The sequence below is a fragment of the Falco rusticolus genome, chromosome 3, assembly GCF_015220075.1.
Source record: "Falco rusticolus isolate bFalRus1 chromosome 3, bFalRus1.pri, whole genome shotgun sequence".
Taxonomy (NCBI): Eukaryota; Metazoa; Chordata; class Aves; order Falconiformes; family Falconidae; genus Falco; species Falco rusticolus.
In genome coordinates, this window is record NC_051189.1 from 116112826 (window position 1) to 116135276 (window position 22451).

Sequence of the window (22451 nt, forward strand, 5' to 3'; positions counted from 1 at the left end):
TATTGCCTTTTAGCATAACGGTTGCATAACGGGATCTGATCTGCTAGCGGAGAGAACAAGGGGTGGCGGTCACCTCTGTGCCCTGCAGCATGCCAGTGCTACCTATGTGCTCTGCTGGCCCATGGCCCTGGAGTGAATTTCATCTCTCCTCTTAATCCAAAAGCTGGGCTCGTTCTTTAATGCTTGAAAAAGCTGGTGGGTTTACAGCTCCGATTCCACAGCGGGAGGTGTACGGACTGTACACCTACAAGCAGGCTGGGCAGTAGTGCCCTGCAGTACATTAGCAAACCAGAAAGCGAGTTCATTAGCACTTACTCAATCTGTGCTAACCGGACTTTTGCCCATCACGATCCTCAATGTGTATCTGACTGAGGAAAGTACATCTGGGGTCAGAAGCCCATTGCTGGTAACCCCTGTGGGTGTTAGAAACCAGTACTGGGGTGGAGATGGAAGGAGGCACAAAGCAGAAGCTCAGTAGGGCTGAAGAAACCTTGTTTGAAATCCAAAACCAGGAAAAGGCCAATGCTCTTGTCATGACCATTTTGCTGAAATAACGTGTTCCCCGTGTCGGTTAAAGGGCTGGGGGCAGCAGTGGGGCCATGAAGAATTGTGGTCAGGAATGCCTGAGAGTGCATGAGAGAGCAGATTTGCAATATGGAGCACAAATATGCTTTAAATGCGGGAGGCTATTGCTGCGAGATGCACGATCCTCTCCCATGAAGGCACAGATGCTGGATCTATAGGGAGCATTTGGGAGCGGCCCAGGCCGGCTGTACTACTGTCTATTTTATGGTCATTCTGTGAACAGCAACAGCTTGTGCTGCTGTGTGGGACTTCTGTGGGAGCAACGGGTCAGAGGCCCCACGCTTGGAGGCTTTTAGGAGCAAGCTGCGGTGTTGTCACCCAGGTGGCTGCGTGGCCAGCTGCATTTCATGCCTCTGACGTGGGCGGGCAGGGGAGGAGAGGACCTGCTAGCAGCTCTCTGTGCCAGCCCTCAGTGCTGCACAGGGCAGCTGTGGTGGGAGGGAGCCAGCTCTGGATGGGCCCAGGCGCTCCCAAACGAGACCTTGCTGGGCACAGCCTGAACCAGGCTTCAGGATGCAGTTTAGGAAGGGTGCAGGAAGGAGTTAACACTGCCTTTCTGCAGTTTCAGACCCCGAGGTTGCAGTTCTGCATGGCCAGCAAGGTCTCGTTTGGGAGCGCCTGGACCCATCCAGAGCTGGCTCCCTCCAGAACTGCTTCTAAGTCACGTTTCAACTTGATTTTTTTCAAGGTTATTCAAAATGTAGTGGGGGAATGGCACCAGGACCTCCTAAGCAGAAAGGCCAAGTCAAACCTCCTTGACCTTCTCCACTGCTCAGCTGGCTCTATACTTGCCTACACTGCAAAAGGGATGATCATGTGAATATTACACAGCCTGGCATCTGCACATCAGCTGAAGCAGCTGAGTCTCTTGACACGCTCCTAGTGCCTTCATGCAATCTTGTTCCACAGCCATGCTGTATGAACTGTGCAGTTGGTCCCTACCATAGGCTTTCACTGCTAGATATACAATAATACAGAAATATAATAAATGGGAACTTGTGCTCTTCTGGGTGGCGGTATGCAGCCTGCAACACAAGCCCTCCTGGGAAAAGAGGGTTGCGGACCTGCAAGCCTCTGCAGCAACCCAGGGCAGCGGGAGGAGCTGCCCTTGTGCCAGTGTCCAGAGAGGGCCCTGGAAGCTGAGCCAGGTCCTGTAAGACATTTTAATCCTTCCTATTCCACAGTCTGTCTTGGCCATGACTCCACTGCAGTGAATGTTTTCCTGTTCCTTTGGCAGGGATGCACACAGGCACTCACAGGCGCCTACCCTGTGTTTGTTTTCACTCCTTATCTGGTACCATTAAGCGCAGGCAGGGAAGGCAGCACAGCAGCTGAGTCAAGGAGAGTGGGTTGGTGTGTTCCCACCGCTGCCTGGGCCACCCTGGAGTCCCCTCTATCCTCTTACTAAACCCAGGCTGGAATTTCCTTCTGCTGAGGTAGCTATTTGTTTAATAGCTGAGGGTACTTGTGTAATCAATAGTTGTCTGGTTCCCAAAGGAAATACTACCCTTTGGCCAAATCAACATTTCTATCTTTGCTATAAACCTGGTCTTAACTCAGCTCTGGGGGACTTTCGGTGCATTCCTGAACTACCTGTGCAACCCTGCCCCTTTTCTTTCCTACTGCTAGCATTGCTTTTTCTCTCTGAGGTTAAGCAAGAAGGGCTAGAAGTACATGGAGAAACTGCTGGAGCTGTTTCACTCTCTTTGGTCTTAGCCCCTCTCATGGCTCTGCCCAAACAGCTCATTCTCTGTGCTTGCTTCTCAGAGGAGGGCGGTGAGGACAGAGTCAATGGGATCCTCACGGCCAAGGGCATAGCTGATATAACTCCCAGTCCATGGGCTCCAGGAGAACTTGGCTCAGCTGCTGTCAGCAGAAGAAAAACTGTTCCCATCACACAGCAGGACCTGTATCCCAGAGAAGCAGGGCTGGAAGAGACAGTGCGCATAGTAAGGCTCCATGGCTGCAAATAAATTTTCCTTGCAAACAGGCAAAGGCACCGACTCCCTGGAGCTGGATTTCCACTGGTTCCGTCTCAGCAGCCAAAGACTGGGCTGTGGTTCTGGGCCCCAGTTTCCTCTGACCAAAGGAGGCCACGGGGTTTGTTCTGCTGCTGGGGCAGTTGAAACACCCTTGCTGTGTATTGTTAGCATCTCTGCACATCTCTCTTATTTCCAAACCAGAAAAGGTCACAGAGACCCAAGAGAAACCCACTTCCCTCCTTCACTGGAACTCCTCTTTCTGCCTTGCACATGCTTTTGTTGCCATCTCTTGCTCGCCAAACACAGGAACAAACACTGGGGTTTGGCAGGGCTCAAAGCCCTGGCTTGTTGGATGGGAAAGAGGCATTCTTGGTCCTCAGCCCAGGGACAGGGCTCTGCTCCACGTCCACTGCCAGGTTCTCCAGCTGCAATTTTGGTGCTCATCCCATGCTGAGAGCACTGTTCCTATGTGTCTGGGGATGGGCAGTACCCCTGGGTGCTGGGTTGTGAATCCTGCAGGAGATCCACAGAAAGTGGGTGGGAATAGCTGGAGCAGGACCCAGAGCTACGTGAACCGCAGCATGCTGCTGTGGCTGAGCTGCACGTACAGTGGGAAGCGCAGGAGTCAGTGCTGCCTTGAGAGGCTTTTCCCCAAATATGCCTGGTGGCAGGGGAGCAGGGAAAGGCAGAGGGGGGCCATGTAAAGTCAGGCTGTCTCAGCTTTGTTTAAATAGGGCTGTTATTGCCAACAGTTGCCCCCTGAGAGAGTGCAGGGCTTACGCTGGGAAGGGATCCTGTAACTCTCGAGACAGCTGGGAGGCACTTGGCACATACTGCTGTTTCAGTGGCAGGCACTGGACTTTCTCTGGTGCTCAGGGGACCTGGGATGGCAGCCAGGATCAGAGAGGGCAGAGACGGTCATAGCTGCTGCCTCCCTGTTAGAAGAATGCTATGGAGCAAGAGGAGCAGGGCCTGAGTTCGGAGAAGCATTTGAGGTCTCGGTGGATGCTGATTGCCCCAGAAACCTCCCACTCAATTTTCTGCTGTGCACAGTCCAGCCTCCTCAGACAGCACAGGGGGTAGTTTGCTTAATGACTGGCTAAGGCAGCTCACAGGCAGCATCAGCCCCAGAGAGGGCAGGGGGTTTCTCACGGTGGTGAAGGGATGCAGGACAGGAGGGAGGGAGAAGCGGAATTTCCTGGCTGTGGTAAAGGTGGGCTCTGCTTGAAGAGAAGGTAGAGGGAATGGGCTTGTGGTCATGGCATTAGGTCGAGGGAAGGAAGGGGTGGGTCAGTGGCAAACCCCAGCAGAACAAACTCCATTTACCTTTCCATGCTGGCCCATGAAAGAAGGACACACCGAACTACAGCTCCCCTCTCCCCTTGCCAACCTTGTTCTGCTGCAGAGAGAACAGAGCGCTGGGGGAGCAGCCCTGGGCTGAACAAGGCTGAGGGCAGGGGCTTGGCCACCAAGGGTCAGGCTGGGGAAATATCTCATCTGAGACAAGGGAACCCTGACCAAGCTGATTTTCAAAGTGAGACACTCATATGTTTCCCACCTGGTTAGTGCTGGCTCAGCCCTCTGGAAAATGACACACGTTTTCCTTGCTGCAGGGCCAGAGGGCTGTGCTGGGAGTACTCTGCTGCTCTCCCATCCCGGCTGCAGACGGGAGGTGCTGCTGGCAGGGTGCAGAATCACTCCTCTTTCCCCTTTTGACAGCTGTTGCTAGTTATGAAAATGGGAATGTTCCCTAGCCAGTTCTTAGCAGGAACCGCCCTTTCCAGGGCTGGCTGCATGGGCTGTTTCTTCCTCTTCCCACCTCCTGACAGTAGTTAGATCTGGGTACGTTCTAGTCTTGGCGAAGCACTGGCCTTCCCTGCTCCACTCCTCACACAATGCACAGGAGAGGCCCGTGGTTGTGGCCTGTGAAGGGGCGGATGTTTGTTTCTTGCCTCAGATCAATACAATTCTTGAGTCAATTCTCTTCCTAAAGCACAAAGAAAGAAATAAGAAACGCTGGGACCAGTCCTGCTGTGGGGATTTATACCCCAAGCTGTCTGCAAATAAGCCTTGTTCCTAGCACAGAGACCCTGACACCAGCTACGGTCCCCTCTCCCCACAGTGCAGGGTGGCGATCACACCTCGCAGGAGAGTGGTAGGGACATCACAGCATCTTGCAGGAAACTCGTTTCTTGTCACATCCGATGGAGAGGCCAAGTGAGTGTCCAACAGCATGGACAAGGGAACACCGGGCAAAGCTTAGTGAAGACGGGAAGGAGACAGCAGGGTTTATTGGTACTGGAAGCTGTGGGTGTCCAAAGCTTAGCAAGATTTGCAAAGGGGTCAAGCATCTCTATAGGCAGTGAGGCTGTGCAGAAGTTACCACTGATTTTAGTTGCAGTAGGGTAGGAAACCCTGGGGTTCGGAGCTTAAGCCAATTTCTAAGAGAAAATAGCCAAACTAGCACGAAAGGGAAACAACTCCACGCCAGCTTACTTGCCCTGTCCTTGCAGCAGCCAGTGTTGGCTACTCAGAGGATACTGATGGCACAGAAGTGGGTGGATTCAGGCCACATCCTACCCCAGCAGGATGAGTTCCTTGGAAAGCCCAAATGGCACAACTGAGCTAACTCAGGAAGAAGTTGTCTGGCTAATGCCAAGGTCAGTCTGAGTAACTCCCTTCACTATCTCTTCCACTTTTGTTGTGTGATGAGGCAGGAAGCTGAAAACTCCGCAGCTGCTTTTGGGACCCCAGGCACAGGTCGGTGAGCAGCGGCCGCCCTGGTTCTGAAATAACAGATGAGTGTGTTAGCACCAAGCTCCCTGTGCTCAGCTCCCTCCCTCCCTCCTAACGGCACATGACAGAATTTCCTTGTTTTTTATTTCAGAGCTCAGGGAAAATTTCTGCCACCAGCTCTGAGTTAAATAAAAAGTTGGCAAATTCAGGAGGAAATGTGGCTTCATGCAGCAAGGGGCTAACCTTTGGAATTACTTTGCAAGTTGGTTAAGTGAAATATGATAACTGGTTTGGAAATATCCTGATGGTTTTATGGCCTTTAATAATGTCTGTACTTCTGTACCCAGACAAGGGTCAGCAGACCGCTCCAAGACATGACTAGATCCCCCTAGAGGGATAAAGAAAGAATTCTCTTCCTGTCTTTCCCCGTCTTGTTGTGATTCCCATTGCTCAGTTTCTGTAAAGCACAGGAATTACCCCAGGCCAGAGCAACCACATGGCCTGTTCCCATGAACCCCACTTTGGTATGAGAGCAATCTCTGTGTTACAGCACTTCTGGAGGTGCTGAGGTGGTATGTGTTTTGGAAACTTTGCCTCTGAGACAAAGAAGTGCAGAGTTGTTACTCAGGAGAAAGAAATACCACATCTGTGTCCTCAGGAGCAGATGGTAGGGTTTGAGCTCCATGCTAATATTCTCCCAACTGGTCCTGAAGTGACCCGAGATGTTCAGATCTCTCTGTGAGAGACTGAGGGAGTGTGGATATGTCTCTTCCCCTGCCAAGATGAAAACAGTCCTGAAAGGACTTTTCTTATTTAGCTTATACTGTCCCCAGCTCCAGCGCAGGGCTGTGAGGGTTGGGTGGCAGCTCTAAAGGGGTCTTATTTCACCGTGTCCAGTGACGCTCTTGTCCTTGAAAGTTCTGCTGAGACTTTTCTCTTCCCAGTTGTTAACTGGTGCTTTGTGGGATCAAGGCTCAAACCTCCTTTGAGGCCAAGCAGCCATAGGGACAGGCTTCAGCCACCACTTGCCCACAACAGGCAGGTCCCTCTGGTACTCAATTCACTGGAGCCTTCTCCCATTAGCAGGTCACTGCGAGCAGTGGATTATAGCCTGGCAACAGGGACACTGAAACAGGCAAGCCCCGAAACTGCAGCGCCTGCTCCACTACACAGCAAAATAGGTCGTGCATCAGCAAATGAAAAAGGACAGATGGTGTCTGCTAATACAGCTTAGTTTATGGCCTGCAGGATTAACTCACTAGTTGTCATGTCTGCAGAAAATAGGAAATGGGTGGGTCGGGTGGAGGAAACATGTGGTGTGCCCAGCCCTACCTGTGTTTGTAGGAGGCACCAGCTGGAAAGGATGTCAGAGATGCTGTGAGGTTTTGAGATGCTGCTGAAGGGCTGCCAGTGCCTCTCTGGGGGCCTGGGCACTAGAACTAATGCCTTGTACCAAGCCTTCCCATCCAGCTCCGGTTCCCACACTCCCACCGCAAAGGTCAGTGCTGTAGGGAGAAAGATGCTGAACCATGCAGGGATCCTCAACAGAGACAGGGACACTGTTTGTGGTCTCTGCGCCAGCAACGGCTCTGCAGGAGAAGCCCACAGCTTCCTGTCCTGCGCCAGCTGCAGGACAGCCTCCAGTTCAGCCTTTTGAACTCCCAAGCAGCCACGTGTCTGCAGGAGTAAGACAGAAAGCTGAGGCAGAAGCCTCAGGTCTTTTCAGTGCCTCCTCTGTGACACACTGTTCCCTTTCCTGGAAACCAGGCCAGTGCCTCACTCTGTTCTCCTTGCAGAAATCGAGCCCCGTGCCAGTGCTCTAGCTTCTCTGCATCTGCTCTCTTGAGGGCAGAACAAACCCTTCCTCGGTCCTCCACAAATGGTCCTCCTGAAGATTTCACCTTGATCCTTGCTGCCTCTGTTGCGGCCACGTTTGCTCACGTCCTGCAAGATGCTGAGCATCCCAAAAACCAGCTGTCATCAGGGAGACAGGAGAGCCTCCAGAGCCAGTGCTAGGTTCCTGCCCTGCCATGCCATCTCCATGCCTCTTGCTGGTGGGACCTGGCTCTCCCCACTGAGTGCCTGGCCACCCCAGCACAGTGTGGCCAGGACAGGGAGCTGCCTGCAGCTGGCAGAGGTGTTTGTCACCCCCACCTTCTTCTAGCCACAACCAGCTGTCACAGGCACTGGGGTTTTCTCCAGTGACTAATTTGCCTGTGTTTATGCCAACAGCAAACACATAATTGTCTGTTTAACAGCTCGGGTGAGGAGGGAGTCTGGCTGCTTTCTCGTACTGTAGGGATCAGACCAACACTTTCCTGATGGCAGCACCCTACTGTGCTAAACCTTCTCAGTTACAAATCCCCTGTCATTAAGGATAGCAGGTCACCAGTAAAAGTGAATCAAGAGCAAGGATCATTGTTATTTCTGTCCCCAAAGCCATACAATGAGTGTGCGGGACAGCAGGTGTACAAAGAAATCAGAACAGCCTGTGCTTTTATTACAGAAGGAAATGCTTCTTTTGTAGAAGGGAAAAGCATGTCAGATTACTATTAAAAGTAATTGCTTAATGCTCCTTACCTTTACGTCATTGCTGAAGTAGACAGTGGTTATCTCCGAGTCCCTGTTCGGGGTCTCCTTTCGATGCACATCTCAGTGACAGGGCTAACCCCGTGGCCATCCTGGCTGGCTGAGCCCTGGAGGAGACAGAATGGTGAGCTACATGGGCATGCAAGCCTCCAAGTTCTTCCCCCTCAAAATTTCCCCACCTCCCACCTCTTTTATCAGCTGCTGACAAGACTTGCCATGTGTGTAGGCGGCTCCCAAGCTTACAAGACGATTCCCTGCTACCCCCACCTCCATCCCTGAGAGTATTCAGGATTTTGAGGAGGGGAAGCACAGCATTCCTCTGTTTGCAGGCCTGTTCTGCAAGGGACGTGCGACGCTTTCAGAGTTACCATGTGGTAACTCTCTCCCAGTATTTCACATGACAGCATCTTCCCCGGAAAGTCACAGCAGGGAGTGGAAGATTGCTGTGCTGTGCGTGTGGGTGTTAGGAGGGAGCAGAGTGGGATGGGGAGAGGAGGTGTAACCACAGACTAAACCAGAACAAATCCTCTTGGAAGAGCCTTGAATTTGTGATCCTAGGGTTCGCATCTCCTGCCTTTTCCTCTTCATTTAAAAGAATGTCAATCCTTGTTAAGTCTAGCAGAGAAAAAGAGTCAAGCAGAATCATCTCTTCCTTTCCTGAACACATCTCAGGGGACCACGAGAGGCAAACAGAACATGAACTAACTAGATCAACCCAGAAAGTGTGTGCAGATTTGCACACTGGGGAGAGCCCTCCCCAGCCACTGGTGTCTTCCCTGGAGAGACATAAATGGCCGTTAATGACATCTCCATCTGAGAAATGATCAGAGTGCATGTCATTACAAACCAGTGTTTCCCCAGGGCCCTGGCAGAAAATGACCCCAATGAGCTTCAGTTCTTGAATACACAGCTGCTACCTCGTGAATGCAAAGCATCCCTCGCTACCGATCTCAAAGCTCTCAGAGTTACGCTTCGTCAAAGCCCTCCAACAGACCAAGACTGCCATCCCTGCTCTGCACACCAAGGGGCCCCAAGAGGACTGAGGGAAGCCCACATGCTCCTGGCACGACTCTTCAGGGCAGGGAGCTGGGATGAGAGCCCACACTGCACCTCTGAGAGGTTTAAAACTACCTTTGTGCCACTTGGATTTGTCTGTCCCTCTCGTCTTCATCTAGATCTGCGAGTACAGCAGCCTCTCAGGTTTGTCTGCAAAGTGTCACAGCATGCGCTTGGCTGTGCCCTGTGGTGGGTCCACAGGAGAGAGACCCTTAGAGCTGTAACCTGCATCTTGGCACTGGTGAATCCTGACGCCTCTGGATCCCTTTGACAGCCCTGGCTATCCCACCTGAGCAGGGCCAAAGGTCTCAACCTGCCCAGCGTGGCCAGAGCTGAGTCATTCCAGAGTGCCCCTGTCTGGCAATAAGGAAGAATTCCCGGTATAAAGCTGTTCCCCTCCTTCCCCCATTTCATCACGTCTGTGGCTATTTCACAAAGAAGTAACATGAGCTGGATTTTCTCTAAACTCAATCTGCTCCGCAACACAGCCTGTCACCCACAAATAAGCACCCATCCCTTCCTGGTTAAAGAGGGAGAAACCCCAAGAAGACCCACGCACTTCTAGAGAAAAGTCTCTTCCAGGGAGCGGTTCACACCTCAGGGTCAGAATGACCTGGAGGTTTCAGGCAGACTGAATCTTTCCGTGTCCCAAAATAGCCGTTTCAACATCCCCCTGTGTCCTGCAGGCCAGGGGTGAGAGCAACAGGCAGTTATTACCATACCTGTGACATCTGGCTAACCAGGAAAGGGGGTGGTGAGCAAAGGGGACGTGGCAGGAGCTGGAGTTTCTAATTTATCGGCTGCAAACCAAAGCCAGTGGGCCTGCCCGCCAGCACCCCACCGCAGCAATATTCCCAGCCATGGTACACACCAGTCCCTCCATGCAAATCCTCCCAGTCTGAGAGCCGAGTTTCGCAATCCCTTCCCCGCAGCCAGCCTCTGCTTTCACTCTCTGAATTACGAAGGGGAATTTTCATTACATCACCAGAGGCATCTTCCTCCTTTATGCCAGTGACAGAGCTGTCACTCTGCTTTGCAGGGGGTTTTGGGGTGTGGGTGGCTGGGCTATTTCTTTGGAAAGCAGTATTGTGCCTCTCAAAAGTGGGTTCAGCCCAGCCCAGCCTCCCTAGCTGGTCCATCCAGACTGGGAACGGCACTGGGCAGTGCAGGTTGGCTCCAGCTGGTGCCTGGACAAAGCACGCCCTGCACTGCTGCTGGAAGCTTTCCTGGGAGATACAGCGTATTCAGGTGGCTTTAAAAGTCGCCTGTGCCAAATCCTGCCCTGATTTAAGCAGCGGGGTTGGAAGTCAGCAGTCTTCTAGCTTTCTGCCAGTGTAAGCAAGAGCAAATTTGCCTATTGGAGCTGGAATTTGTGAAGCGGTTCACTGAAGCATTTGAATCCTGCCCACCTCGCCCCACCCCTCCCTTCTATTTTATTTTAATTTTTATTTATCTTTTCAAATATCCCTCAGTTAAACAAACGGTCAAACTGGTGACCATTTCCCTGCAGCCCTAGGGAGGGGCTGAGCTGATCTCATTCCCAATCCGGTGACTTTCCAATCAGCTTCTTTCCTCCCCTCCCTGGCAGCCTGCTTCCGTGCCCTCTCCTTCCCAGCCCCAGCTCCTGGCTGGGTTGGTCTCTTTTTTCAATTTGAATCAAAACAAACTACCAGGTTCAAACTGCTCCCTAGTCAGGAACATGCTGAACGGGAGCCTCTGCTCCTGGCAAGGGCTACGGAAACTTGCCACGAAGAAACACCTCAGCCATGGAGAGAACTTGTTTTCAAGTAGATGGTATGTCTGGACCACAGCAAGGTCAGGACAGTTAGAAGTCTGTATCTCTGAGCTCTGTAAAAGCACCGAATTCCCTCAAACATACAAAGACTGGCAAGAGGTCTGTGCAGCTCGGGAGCAGGGGAGATGACTCTGATGGCAGCACGAGTCCCTTGGATTTACCCTGGCCTCCCCCAGCCCTGTTTGTCGCATTCCTCATATGAAGGAATGAAGAGTCATTTCTGCCCCATCAGCGCATCGCGAGCTGATGCCTTTCCCAGGGACTCCAGATGGTTTTGCTCTCTGTCTCTCTGTTTGTGTCTGCACTACTGGTAATTCAGGCCTGTCTCACATTAGCTTTTGAGATGAAACCTTCCCACAATTAGTTACAGTCTGTGCTCTTGCGCTGCAAAGGACGTAGGGCTGAGCTGTCAGAGCGCTGTCTGGGAGATCCGTCCCACACACGAGTCCTGTTCAGGTTTCTCTATTTCAGTCAGGAGTGTGATTTTTCTAGTGAAATCATCAAACCAAGACAGTCTCTGCTACAGATGGGTAGCGACAGCCATTTAGAGATGCCTCATACCTGGCTCATCTCAGACAGGAATGGCAAATTTCAATATAATCTTGTTTTACACCAGTGCAACATCCCTCCTCCCTTTCTCTGGCCTTCTTTTCCCACCACTGAAATAGGGAGAGGATCCTGTCACTCCAGGAGCGCCACATCACAACTGTCAGAAAAATGCTAAGCTTCTTCATGCCTGCCCATTACCTGCCAGGGACCGGAGCTCAGCAGCTCACACTGCTCAGGGGCAACACGCTCCACAGACACCCTTGTAGCACCCCTGCCTCTCTTGGAGGAGAAATGTTTGGCTCCCTTGCTAAATTAGCTTGCTAATAACAGGGTTCTTGATATCCCAGGCAGGAATTTAACACTCCAAGGCCAATCCTAAGTGTGGTCCAAAACTGCCAGCTGGGCCAAAGCCATTTGTATTGTGGCAGGAATGCCAGAGCGCAGCTGAGATGAGGGATAGCTGGAAAATATCTGGGAAATATAAGCTCTAGGGAAGGACTTGGGTGCAGCAGGTATCTCAAGATAAGCACTAAGTGAGGGTATATGGCAGGCACAGAATTAATGAAGAAAAGCACAAGGAAGGTAACAAGAGAGCTGAAGGGTATTAGGAGAGGCGGAAGCTTCATTTGTATGCTTTTGTGCAGGTGATTCACTCCCTCTGTGCCTTCATTCATCCATCCATCAAACAGGGAAGCGGCATCATTATCGCTGCTGTATAGACAGGCACGGGGTCTTTGCCTACAGCAAGTCAGGCAGCGCAAGCACTGAAATGCAGGTGCTTCTGACTGGCAGCCTGGGTTCGGTTCGCTAAATCCCATTCTCCATCCCAGAGGCACCGAACAGGGCCTCTGCAGCCAGGAAGGAGCCTGGTAATAACTATGCAAATAGGCTTTGCTGAGAGGAATGGTTTCAGGAATGATGATGGCTGGAAGGCAGTGATGAAGCCACACTTGTCACATGAATAACTACAGTCTGTCCAGTCAGGAGCTGACAGTCTACAGGGAAAGCAGCCCCTTCTGTGCCAATTTAACACGCACTCCAGAGCCACAGCAGATCTTTCTGCTTCGCCTCCCCTGCATAATAAGAGGCAGCGTCCTTCCCATTAGCTGATCTGCCTTTGAACAGGAGGCGAGCTTGGCAGCCCCCATGGGCACGGGGGAACCCTGGAAGGAAACAGAGGCTTTTACATGATGTGGGTTGTTGTTTCAGTGTCTCTGCACGAGAGGCTAAACCCTGCAGTTAGGAAGAGTTCCTCAGTCGGTAAATCTCCACTCGACGCTTCACAAATATCACAGAGGAACAAGGTCCCTTGGTGGGATGAATGGATTTAGATTTAGAGGGGACTCCTGCGGTTACAGACTCCCCTTCTCCAACAAGAGACACGTTACAAAGCGAACCGCCCCAGGGAACACCCCACACTCATCCCCCGGCTCCCTCACACCCACCTGGGTCGGGGGATGCCTGGGGCTGGGTGAGGCCTGCAGGCCGCCGTGGCCCACGCCAGGCCAGGTAGTGGTGCTCCAGGCCACGGGGCCCCGCCAGCACCCAGGACGTGCGGCTGGATGCCGAGGGGAGCCGCTGGGGCGGGCGGGCAACCGGCGCCGCTACGCCGCGGGCCTCGGGCCTTGGGCCTCCCCATGGGCGCTGCCCGCAACCAAAATGGCGGCGCGGACGGCCGCGCCCGGGGCGGGGCGGGGCGGGGCGGGGCGGGGCGGGGCGGCTGCGCAGTGGGCGGGGCGGGCGCGGTGCCGCACTCACTCAGCTCCGGCGCCGCTGTCGTTGCAGCGGGGCGGTGGGACGCTGCGCCCGGAGCTGCCCCTCGTCCTGCGGAACGACCCTCGCCTGGCGCCGCCGCCACACCCGGACTCCCACCGCCGGCGGACACCGCTGCCCGGCCGCCGCCATGGGCTCTGAGCGGGACTCTGAGTCGCCGCGCTCCTCCTCCATCCACTCGGCCGCCGCCAAGTGCCCGAAGCCCGGCCGCCGCCGCCGCCTCTCCTTCCAGAGCGTCTTCTCCGCCGCCGCCGCCTCTGCCGCCGGCGGCCGCCGCCGCACCAAGGCCGAGCCGCCCCCCGCCGCCCCGCCGCCGCCCCCCGCTGCCCCGCCGGCCCCACCGCCGCCGCCGCCCCCGCCGCCGCCCCCCGAGGAAGCCCCGGTGGTCCCGGAGGGCGGCGGCGAAGAGGAGCTGGAGTGCCCGCTGTGCCTGGTGCGGCAGCCGGCGGAGAACGCCCCGCGGCTGCTGTCGTGTCCGCACCGGTCGTGCGGGGCCTGCCTGCGGCAGTACCTGCGCATCGAGATCACCGAGTCCCGCGTCAACATCTGCTGCCCCGAGTGCAGCGAGCGCCTCAACCCCGCCGACATCCGCCGCCTGCTCCGCGACTCCCCGCACCTGGTGGCCAAGTACGAGGAGTTCATGCTGCGCCGCTGCCTGGCCGCAGACCCCGACTGCCGCTGGTGCCCGGCCCCCGACTGCGGGTGAGTCCGGGGGTGCTGCCCCCCATCCTGGGACAGCCGGGGGAGGGGGGACCCTCTGTCCCATAGGGTGCTGCCCCCCGTCCTGGGACAGCCTGGGGAGTGCTGCTGTCCCCGTAGGGTGCTGCCCCACTATCCTGGGACAGCTTGGGGAGGGGGAGCTCTCTGACCCCATAGGGTGCTGCCCCCCCCCCATCCTGGGACAGCCTGGGGAGGGGGAGCCCTCTGTCCCCATAGGGTGCTGCCCTCTCCATACTGAGACAGTCTGGGGAGGGGGGACCTGCTGTCCCCCGTCCTGGGACAGCTGGGGGAGGGGGGACCCTCTGTCCCATAGGGTGCTGTCCCCATAGGGTGCTGCCCCCCATCCTGGGACAGCCGGGGGAGGGGGGACCCTCTGTCCCATAGGGTGCTGTCCCCATAGGGTGCTGCCCCCCATTCTGGGACAGCCTGGGGAGGGGGAGCTCTCTGTCCCCATAGGGTGTTGTCCCCATAGGGTGTTGTCCCCCATCCTGGGACAGCCGGGGGAGGGGGAGCTCTCTGTCCCCATAGGGTGCTGCCCCCTCCATACTGAGACAGCCTGGGGAGGGGGGACCTGCTGTCCCCATAAGGTGCTGCCCCATCCATCCGTCCTGGGACTGTTTGGGGAAGGGCAGCCCACACCCTGGTGGAGTGCTGCTCATCCCCAGCAGGTCCTGGGACAGCTGGGTGAGGTGGGACCCACTGTCCCAGGGGGATACTGCCTTTCCCCAGCAGGTTCTGGGTATGGCATCCCAGCTGGGATGGTCCTGGGACCCGCTGTCCTGCTGGGGTGCTGCCCATCCCAGGACAGCGCAGGGAAGGGTGGCTCACCCCTAGTGGGGTGCTGCTGCTGATAGACACTTCTGGTCCTGCCGAGTGCCATGAAGAGCCCTCGTTGCAGGTGTTCTTTGCTTGCTTGTCAGCAGTCTCTTCAGCACAGTACATGGGCACCAAAATGACACTCTGTCTCTGCTGCCTTGCTAGAGCATCAGGATTTGACCTTGGGGACTGTGGAAATACAGGCAAATCGGGTATGAGTGATAGGACTTGAAGGGGGTTTTAGCTGAGCCATCATTTCCCTAATTTAAAGCTTTTTTTTCCCACACAAATGGGAAGCGTGGAGTTTCCCGGCTGCGGGTATTGCTGCGAGCGTGGGGACAGTGCACAGGGACACCCTGCAGCTTCCACGGTAGGGACGAAGGACCCGAAAATGGTCACTTTTTCCCAGTGAGGATGTGTATGCATGGCACAGAGGAGTGATGTTGACTCATCCATTGCCTAAGTGAGGAAATGTCTGTCCAGAAGTCAGCCAAGCCTGATGACTTTATAGTTATGTGTGTGTTGCTTTCATTTTCTCTTCTCTTTTCTTTCAAATGAACTCTGTTAGGTTTCTGTTTGAGCATGAGCCAAAGCTGCCTGGAAAAGGGCTTTGTTCGGGAAACTTAGAGAAGTGCTACGAAGTTTAGCTAGAACTCGGCTTGGATTGCGATTGTGGGTAGCAAGAACATGAAAGGAAAGTCTGACCTAGTAGTCAGAATGGAAAGCCTGGTGGGAGGGTTGTGAAGATTTAATCAGAGCATTGTAATAGCCTTCCTATGCAAATCGGTTAACCTGGCTCAGGTTACCCATTTCACCTCTGGATAAGGGCTTGTTTCTTCAGAAGGCGACGTTAATTGCGAACAACAGCTTTGCACCTTTTCAAAGCAAAATTAACTGCTAGATCTTGATATTTCAGTAGTGCTGGGGATAAGATCAGGGAGATAGAGCAGGTTATGCAGCTCGAAGAGCAATACCAGAGGGAATGCCCCTGTTGTCAGTGCTAACCGGCTAGAGAAAATCCGGTTCCTGCTTACTGAGTCTCAGCTTTTTGGCTGCTATGATATTTATCTGTGCCCAGGATAAGGTGTAAATGCAACAGACATCGCCCAGGCTGTCTGGTTGGAAGGAGGAGGCCCCAGCACAGCCCAGAGGTTGTTGACTCTTTGACAGTAACCCAGCCTGAGTCTGTTCTGACTGTTGCTTGAGGGGGGTTTGGGCAGACTGGTGCAATGCACAGCTCTTCGTGCTAGCAAAACCCTCCTGCCTGGTTAGCAGCGTGAGCCAGGCGATGTGCTCGGGCATCCTCTGAGCTGCCCAGCAGAAGCAAGAAGCAACCCCTGGGGCTGCTGGAGACCGGGCATCTCTGGTGGAGCAGTGCTGCTGGTGTGTCTGTAGTGCTCAAACAAAGGCTGCTGGAATCAGCCCTCGGGCAGGGAGAGGAATTAATCACCCTATTCATTCTTCCCAGCGAGCTTGTGTCGCTGTGCTTATGTAAAGTCACAGTATGAATTATTTACAACGGGCTTTCCCACTGTAGTAGTGGCGGTGTACGGAGCCAGAGCGGGAGAGTAGGACAGGGGGCACAGCGATGCGTGGCACGGGGTGTCACCTACGGCCAAGGTGATGACATCCAGGGGCTGCTGGGCCATGATGGACAAAACCCCAGGCATGTGGCACACAGCATCCTATGCCTTCCACGCCTACCGCAGTCTTTGTAAATGAAAGAGCCTGGCTGTGCTGCTGGGGAGGAGGAGGACCAACATGACACCGGTGCATGTTGCCATGGAAGCGCTGGTCAATTGATGCGCCATCAGTCGCAATACAAATCGTTTTCTATGTTTGCAGCTTTTTTATTTGTTTCCGTGCTACAATCAGGTGGTATCGCTGTCTAGTGTTTGTCACACTACATCTCTCCTAGGAGCTTGGGAGAATAACAGAATCTTTAAAGAAACGGAGCTGTGTGGGCTGAGCTCGGTGAATGAGGCTGGAGGCAACCGGTGAGGCTCAGGCTCCCACAGAGCAGCAGGAGGAGGGACGGAGGCAACTCGTGGCCATCCAAGGAGTGGGCTGGAAGCGGAGTTGTGCGATTCCTGGGATCTTGGGAAGACGGTTGCTGTCATCGCTGTGTGGGGACAAGTCAGTTTCCCTTTTTGGCTGCTGGGGTTGAGCCTGGAAGTGGCAGTTGAAGGCAGCGATGTGCCAGAGGTCAGGTGTGGAGAGGGCACGCGTTGGCCGCCCGCATCCTGCTGTGGCTAATCCTGGGCACGTTGCTTCAAGAGCCTCTTTCTAGCTGACCTTGAATGTGGAGGTGTGTTATTTCTTTCCCTAACAAACAGCCGTGTAGTTTGTTTCCCTACAGCTGTGGGCTTGTTTGTGACGTTTGTCATTTCTCTAGGAATAACATATAAAAGGCAATGATTGTTATTTCTGGTAGGATTTGCTCGAGTGTTTAGAAAAACCTTACCTTTCCAGTGAGGGGTTAATTTGGAGCACGGGGTTGCTTACACTGAGTTTTCCTAGCCCACTGTTATGATTTGAAATAGCAATGTGTCATAACACAGCTGGTCAGATAGCCCTTTTTTTTTTTTTTTTTTTTTTTCTCTGAGGGTAGGTCCTTGGCTGTATATTAGTGACAGGGTGAGGATGCTTGGTGGGATCTTCCCTAGACAAGGAGTCCCTGTGGGTCAAGTTTGTCCCTTCCAAACCCCCAGGCTGTCTGTATCGTGACTCTTCTCCAGTACTGGCTTCACATGCAGGAGCGTGCAGCTGTTGATGCACACGGGCACCCTATGGTCGTGCCTCCCAGCCCTGTGCTCAGCGTGGAGATGTTGTTTCTTTGGTGATTGTGTCGTACCCTGGCAGATGAAGTCGCACAAACTCCCACGGGATATGAATCATTGTGGTATGACACATTCAGCGGTTCTCACGCTGCTGCCTCTGAGAAGAGGCAATACAACTTGAGCTACACAAGCTCTAAATATAAAACCTTAAATAGGAGTTATTCTCCTTTGACCGCTAACAAAAATACTGAGGATGAGCAACAAAAATACCCTTTGCCGTACTGGTGTCGCAGAACTGGAAGGCACTTCTGGAATTGCTCGGTTCAGCCCCTGCCAGTGGAAACGAGCTCACCCTAGGTGACTGTAAGTCAGCTTTCCTATAGTGGTGCGTGGTGGTGCTGCTTAGGCTTCTGTGTGTGCAGCACGCTTCCTTCGGGGAGCATCACGCCGCTGTCGGAGGAAGCGAGCTGGTTGAACCTGGCATCCCTCCCTTGCGCATTCAGGTGGTTTCACTCAAGCTTACTCCGAAGGCAGCGTTGCTCTTCACTGTCCTTTAAAAAAGGAAATTCTGTGGAGATCAACAAGAGCTTGCTTCTTGAGATAGCTACCCACAGAAACCCCTGCTCTTTTGCTTTTTTAGACTCATTCAGTTGATAGAAGTGCCCAGGACAGCCTCAGCTTTCCTAGACTCCTCCAGGCTGTATAGCATCCACCCGTATGCCTGTTCTGAGGAGCTGGGGTGTGTGTGTTTAGCTGCAGGTGCCTGGGAAGAGCAGCGTGAGCCTGTCCTAGGAGCCTGAACCGGCCGAAACGGCAAGCTGTTAGCTGGGTGCGTCAGGCAAGACAAATCTGGTCTGTGGAACTGACAGTGAGAACTGCCAGCAGTTATTGAGGAGAAAATTCAATATTGTAAGCTGTCTGTATAAAAGGTATCTGCCCCAAGTAACCCAATTAGCACTACTTAATTTCAGGCCCTGCAGTGCAAGCCACAGGACTGGAGAGAGCAGGAATTTGTCTAGCGTGCAGGCTGCTGTACAGCCAGCGATCAGAAATGAGATGAAAGAAATGAGCTGGGAGAGGTGTGCTGACCATCTGCACTGGCCGACGGGCCCCGCGGGGCAGCATTGGGGGTTAAAGCATGTACTCAGCGTAGCCTGCGAGCTTGCTGCAGCACCTCTTCAATCAGCTGCTCGGAGCAGAGCAGCTGAGGCAGGAGGGCAGAGCTGAATTAAAGGGCTGGCTGGACTGTCGCTTGGTAACTTTGCCTTTTACTAATTCACCTGGTGGCTTCCTTCTCCAGTTATGCGGTTATTGCCTATGGCTGCGCCAGCTGCCCCAAGCTGACCTGCGAGAGGGACGGCTGCCAGACGGAGTTCTGCTATCACTGCAAGCAGATATGGCATCCCAACCAAACCTGTGACATGGCCCGCCAGCAAAGAGCGCAGACGCTCCGAGTACGGACCAAGCACACGTCGGGTCTCAGTTACGGACAAGAATCTGGGCCGGGTATGGATTCACGTGGTTTTTTTGGTTACTCAGTGCTGCAGTTACGCTTGTGAGGCTGAGCAAAAGCCATCTGTGTGCAAAACCCGCTCGCATCAAAGCAGCGGGGCGGGGGTGCCCTGTGGGGAGCCCCGCTGCATGGCACAGCTGAGGGTCTCCAGCAGCCAGGGGTGAGAACAGCTGTGAAACTCGGAGTCATTTCCCCTTCTTGTGTTTTAGAATAAATCTGTCAGGCTCCTCCAAGAACGCAAAGCAGATCGGTAGGTGAGGGTGTGCTTTGCATCCTGCGTCACGGCAGCTCCCCTCATCCGCCCCAGCTAGGCTTGTGGCTCTTTTGATCTTGGATGTTCTCATTTCTTGCTGCTCTAAACCCTGAACAAATGGGTACTTTTTACCCTTGCAGCTTCAAATATGCCTGCTGTGGTAGTGAAGAGTAACATTCATGCCTAACTGAGTGTGGGGAGCCTCACTCCGGGCGCTGTTAGGTGTTAATAATGTCAGGTCCAGAAAAAATGTCAACCCACAGACTCCTACGCTGCCTGGTAGGAGCTGCTGTGTCTACTGAGTTCGTGTTTGTTAAAAATAACCGTATTGCCTCTGGGAGTGGGCAGTAAGGCCATTTTATAAAGTCCCACCCTACCCCCAGACAAAATACTCTGCTTTTCCCCCTATGTCAGGAGTTTAAATGTTAATATGATTACTTGGAATGGAGCTGTCGTGGATGGTTCAGAGGTGGCTTAGTGGTGTGTTGAGGTTCAACATGCCCCAGTTAGAGGGCCCTGATAATGGGCAGCATAGACCCTGCCACAGCCTGTGGTACAAACCAGCAAGCAAAAAATAGTTTCTGAGGGTTTTGAGGGGTTTTTTCATCCTTTAAAGGAGATCCCAGCCAGGAAGAGCTTAGCACTTAGCCACTGAAAGGAAGATTCTTGAGACAGTGGTTTTTCCCCACCCCGTTCTTGCTGGCTTCAACATAGTGATTAATAAGGTGCGAGCTGGTCCCGGCAGCTGGATTTCATCTTGTTGAGTGTTGCAGAGGCTGCCAGCAAAGCCCTGAACCACCGCACAGCCATTGCATAACGCGATCAGATGACACTTGAGTTAAGGAAGGGATGAAGGACCCTTATCCTGCTCTGCCAGCAGCAAACTGGGGACTGGACAGCCTCTAGACCAGACCCCCCGTGTGCAGCTGCAGACCCCCTTTGCCTTTCGGCTGCTTTTGAAGGCCAGTTTCAGAGTTCTTCTGATGCCGCCTTCTCCCAGTTGTTCTGTCATTTTTGGCCGGTGAATCACCTTAGTGGAGCAATTTATGTAATGGTTCATTCTTACGCTGTTGCCTTGGCTAGCGCAGGGCCGGTATGACTTGTTCCCAGCATTTAAGCACGTTCTGGAAACCATCCCGTTTGAGGCTAGGATAAGGTCCCTGCTGTCCAGGGAAATGGCTTTTTGGTGGGATCTGTCTCATCGATCTCTCTCTCTGAAGATAATAAGTAATACACAACAATAAAGACGCAACCGTCCCCACCTCATCTGTGCTAAGCAAAGGGGCTCTCCCTGTGCAGAAAATGCAGGTTTCAATCCCTCACGAGATCCCCCTCGTTGATTCTAATGACTCGCAGGAGAAAGTCCAACTCAGTGCCATGCTTCCTCCCCGCAGCCGATGACATCAAGCCGTGTCCGCGCTGCAGCGCTTACATCATCAAGATGAACGACGGGAGCTGTAACCACATGACCTGCGCGGTGTGTGGCTGCGAGTTCTGCTGGCTGTGCATGAAGGAGATCTCGGATCTGCATTACCTCAGGTGAGGAGGGGAGCGCCACGCCTGCCTTCCTGCCGCTGGGGTAGCACGTGCTCCTCCCAGGCTGTTTGGAGGAGGTCACGTCGTGCGTCGGCCTTTCATCCTCCTGCCTCGCTAATCAATCCGAAAAATTTTCTTCTTTCTGATCCAAAGAGATCAACTTTCCTCCCACTTGACCGTACGAGGATGCTCTTCCACTCCAAAAGCTCCTCCTGATAACAACTGCATTTGAGAGCTCTTCCCATGTTAAACACAGGCAGCGTGATAATCACCTTGATGAGCAAATTAATCTTGATGGGGGGGTGAAGAGGGAAGCCTTTTTCCTGCTGTCTACCTGCTTCCCAAGTTTTGGGTTTTGTTCATGTGAAAGTTGAAATTAGCGTTCTCGGGAGCACTTAGGAATTGCTATGGTGTTAATATAGTATTTTTTTTTTTTTCCTTCCATTAAGCCCCTCGGGCTGTACATTCTGGGGCAAAAAGCCATGGAGTCGTAAAAAGAAGATTCTCTGGCAGCTGGGCACGTTGATTGGTGCTCCTGTAGGCATTTCCCTCATCGCTGGCATTGCCATTCCTGCTATGGTCATCGGCATCCCTGTGTATGTTGGGAGGAAGGTGAGTGTGGAGAGCAGCAGGCTGGGGCTGAGGGGTGTGGGCCGTTCTCTGTACTCGAGGCATCCGGCCAGAAATTTGGAGCTGATACAAAGGGTGGATCTTGTCACAGAACCAAAATTCCGTTGTCTCTTCTGAACCTTATCTTTTGGGTTTTGTGTGGGGAGAGGGAAGGTGGTGGCTGATAGCCCTTCAGGCTGAAGTCCTCTCAAATGTATTTTGCGTTGCTCTTGTGCCTCTGCCGTGAGCCAGGAGTACCCAAGGAGAAGCCTGGTCCCTTTTTAACACATCCTGTGATGATGGGCTCTATGGGACAGTGGCTGGGCCCTAAGTGTCACACTTTGGCTTGCATAAGTCACTTGTGTTTGGATGCTGACTGCCCCAGCTGTGTGATGCTGTGGTGCGTCTGTGCTGCTAAAGAGGTGTCGAGAGGGAAGAAATGACGTGTCAGCACTGTATTTGTAGTGGCTGCTTTTTCTTAAACACAGACCCACCTGCTAGATCTGGTCTGTGAGGAGCTGTGGTCAAGATGAGGTTCCTTAAGGGTGAATGCAGCTGACAAGGCTGTAAAATCACAAATTCATGTCTTCTGCTGGTGTTTGCTCACAGCCAGGCTCTGTTCTCACCTAGTGCTTCTCCTTCCATCAGATCCACAGCAGGTATGAGGGAAAGAAAACCTCTAAGCACAAGAGGAACTTGGCCATTACTGGTGGGGTCACCTTGTCTGTCATTGCCTCTCCCGTCATCGCTGCTGTCAGTGTTGGTAAGTGGGCACAGTCCCATTCCTTTCTGGTGGGCCAGTAGTCACTGAGACAAGTGGGTAGCCCAGCCCTGTGAGATGGGGGTGCCCAGAGGGCAGTTTCCAGGCGGCTGCTTGTGTGCTTTTCTGGGCACAACCCTCCGTTTCACATCCAGGCTACCCATCCTGATGTGCTTGAGTTGGCCTGGAGCCAGCACGGGGCTTGTCTGGAGCACCATTTGCCTTGTGCCACAGCCCGTAGTGGAGTCCCCTGGCGCCACTGAACCTGGGGGTTCAGCCAAGGCTGTCTGCGCTCTTTGGGTCCCTTCATCCTGCGCTGTAGTGGCACAAACAAAGGGTTCATCCACTGTCTTGTCTGCAAAATTATGAACTAAGACCTTTAAAAGCAGCGTAAACGCA

General features: G+C 53.5%; 1 protein-coding gene across 2 annotated transcripts in view; it reads left to right on the forward strand.

Moving 5' to 3' along the window:
* RNF19B (ring finger protein 19B) overlaps positions 1-22451 on the forward strand; it is a 28324-nt gene that overhangs the window by 2951 nt on the left and 2922 nt on the right. For both annotated transcript variants that reach the window (XM_037378647.1, XM_037378648.1), the window contains exons 2-6: positions 13078-13767; positions 18682-18887; positions 20542-20686; positions 21133-21295; positions 21941-22055. In XM_037378647.1, the coding sequence (XP_037234544.1) occupies positions 13078-13767; positions 18682-18887; positions 20542-20686; positions 21133-21295; positions 21941-22055 (1319 nt within the window). The remainder of the gene's footprint in view (positions 1-13077; positions 13768-18681; positions 18888-20541; positions 20687-21132; positions 21296-21940; positions 22056-22451) is intronic.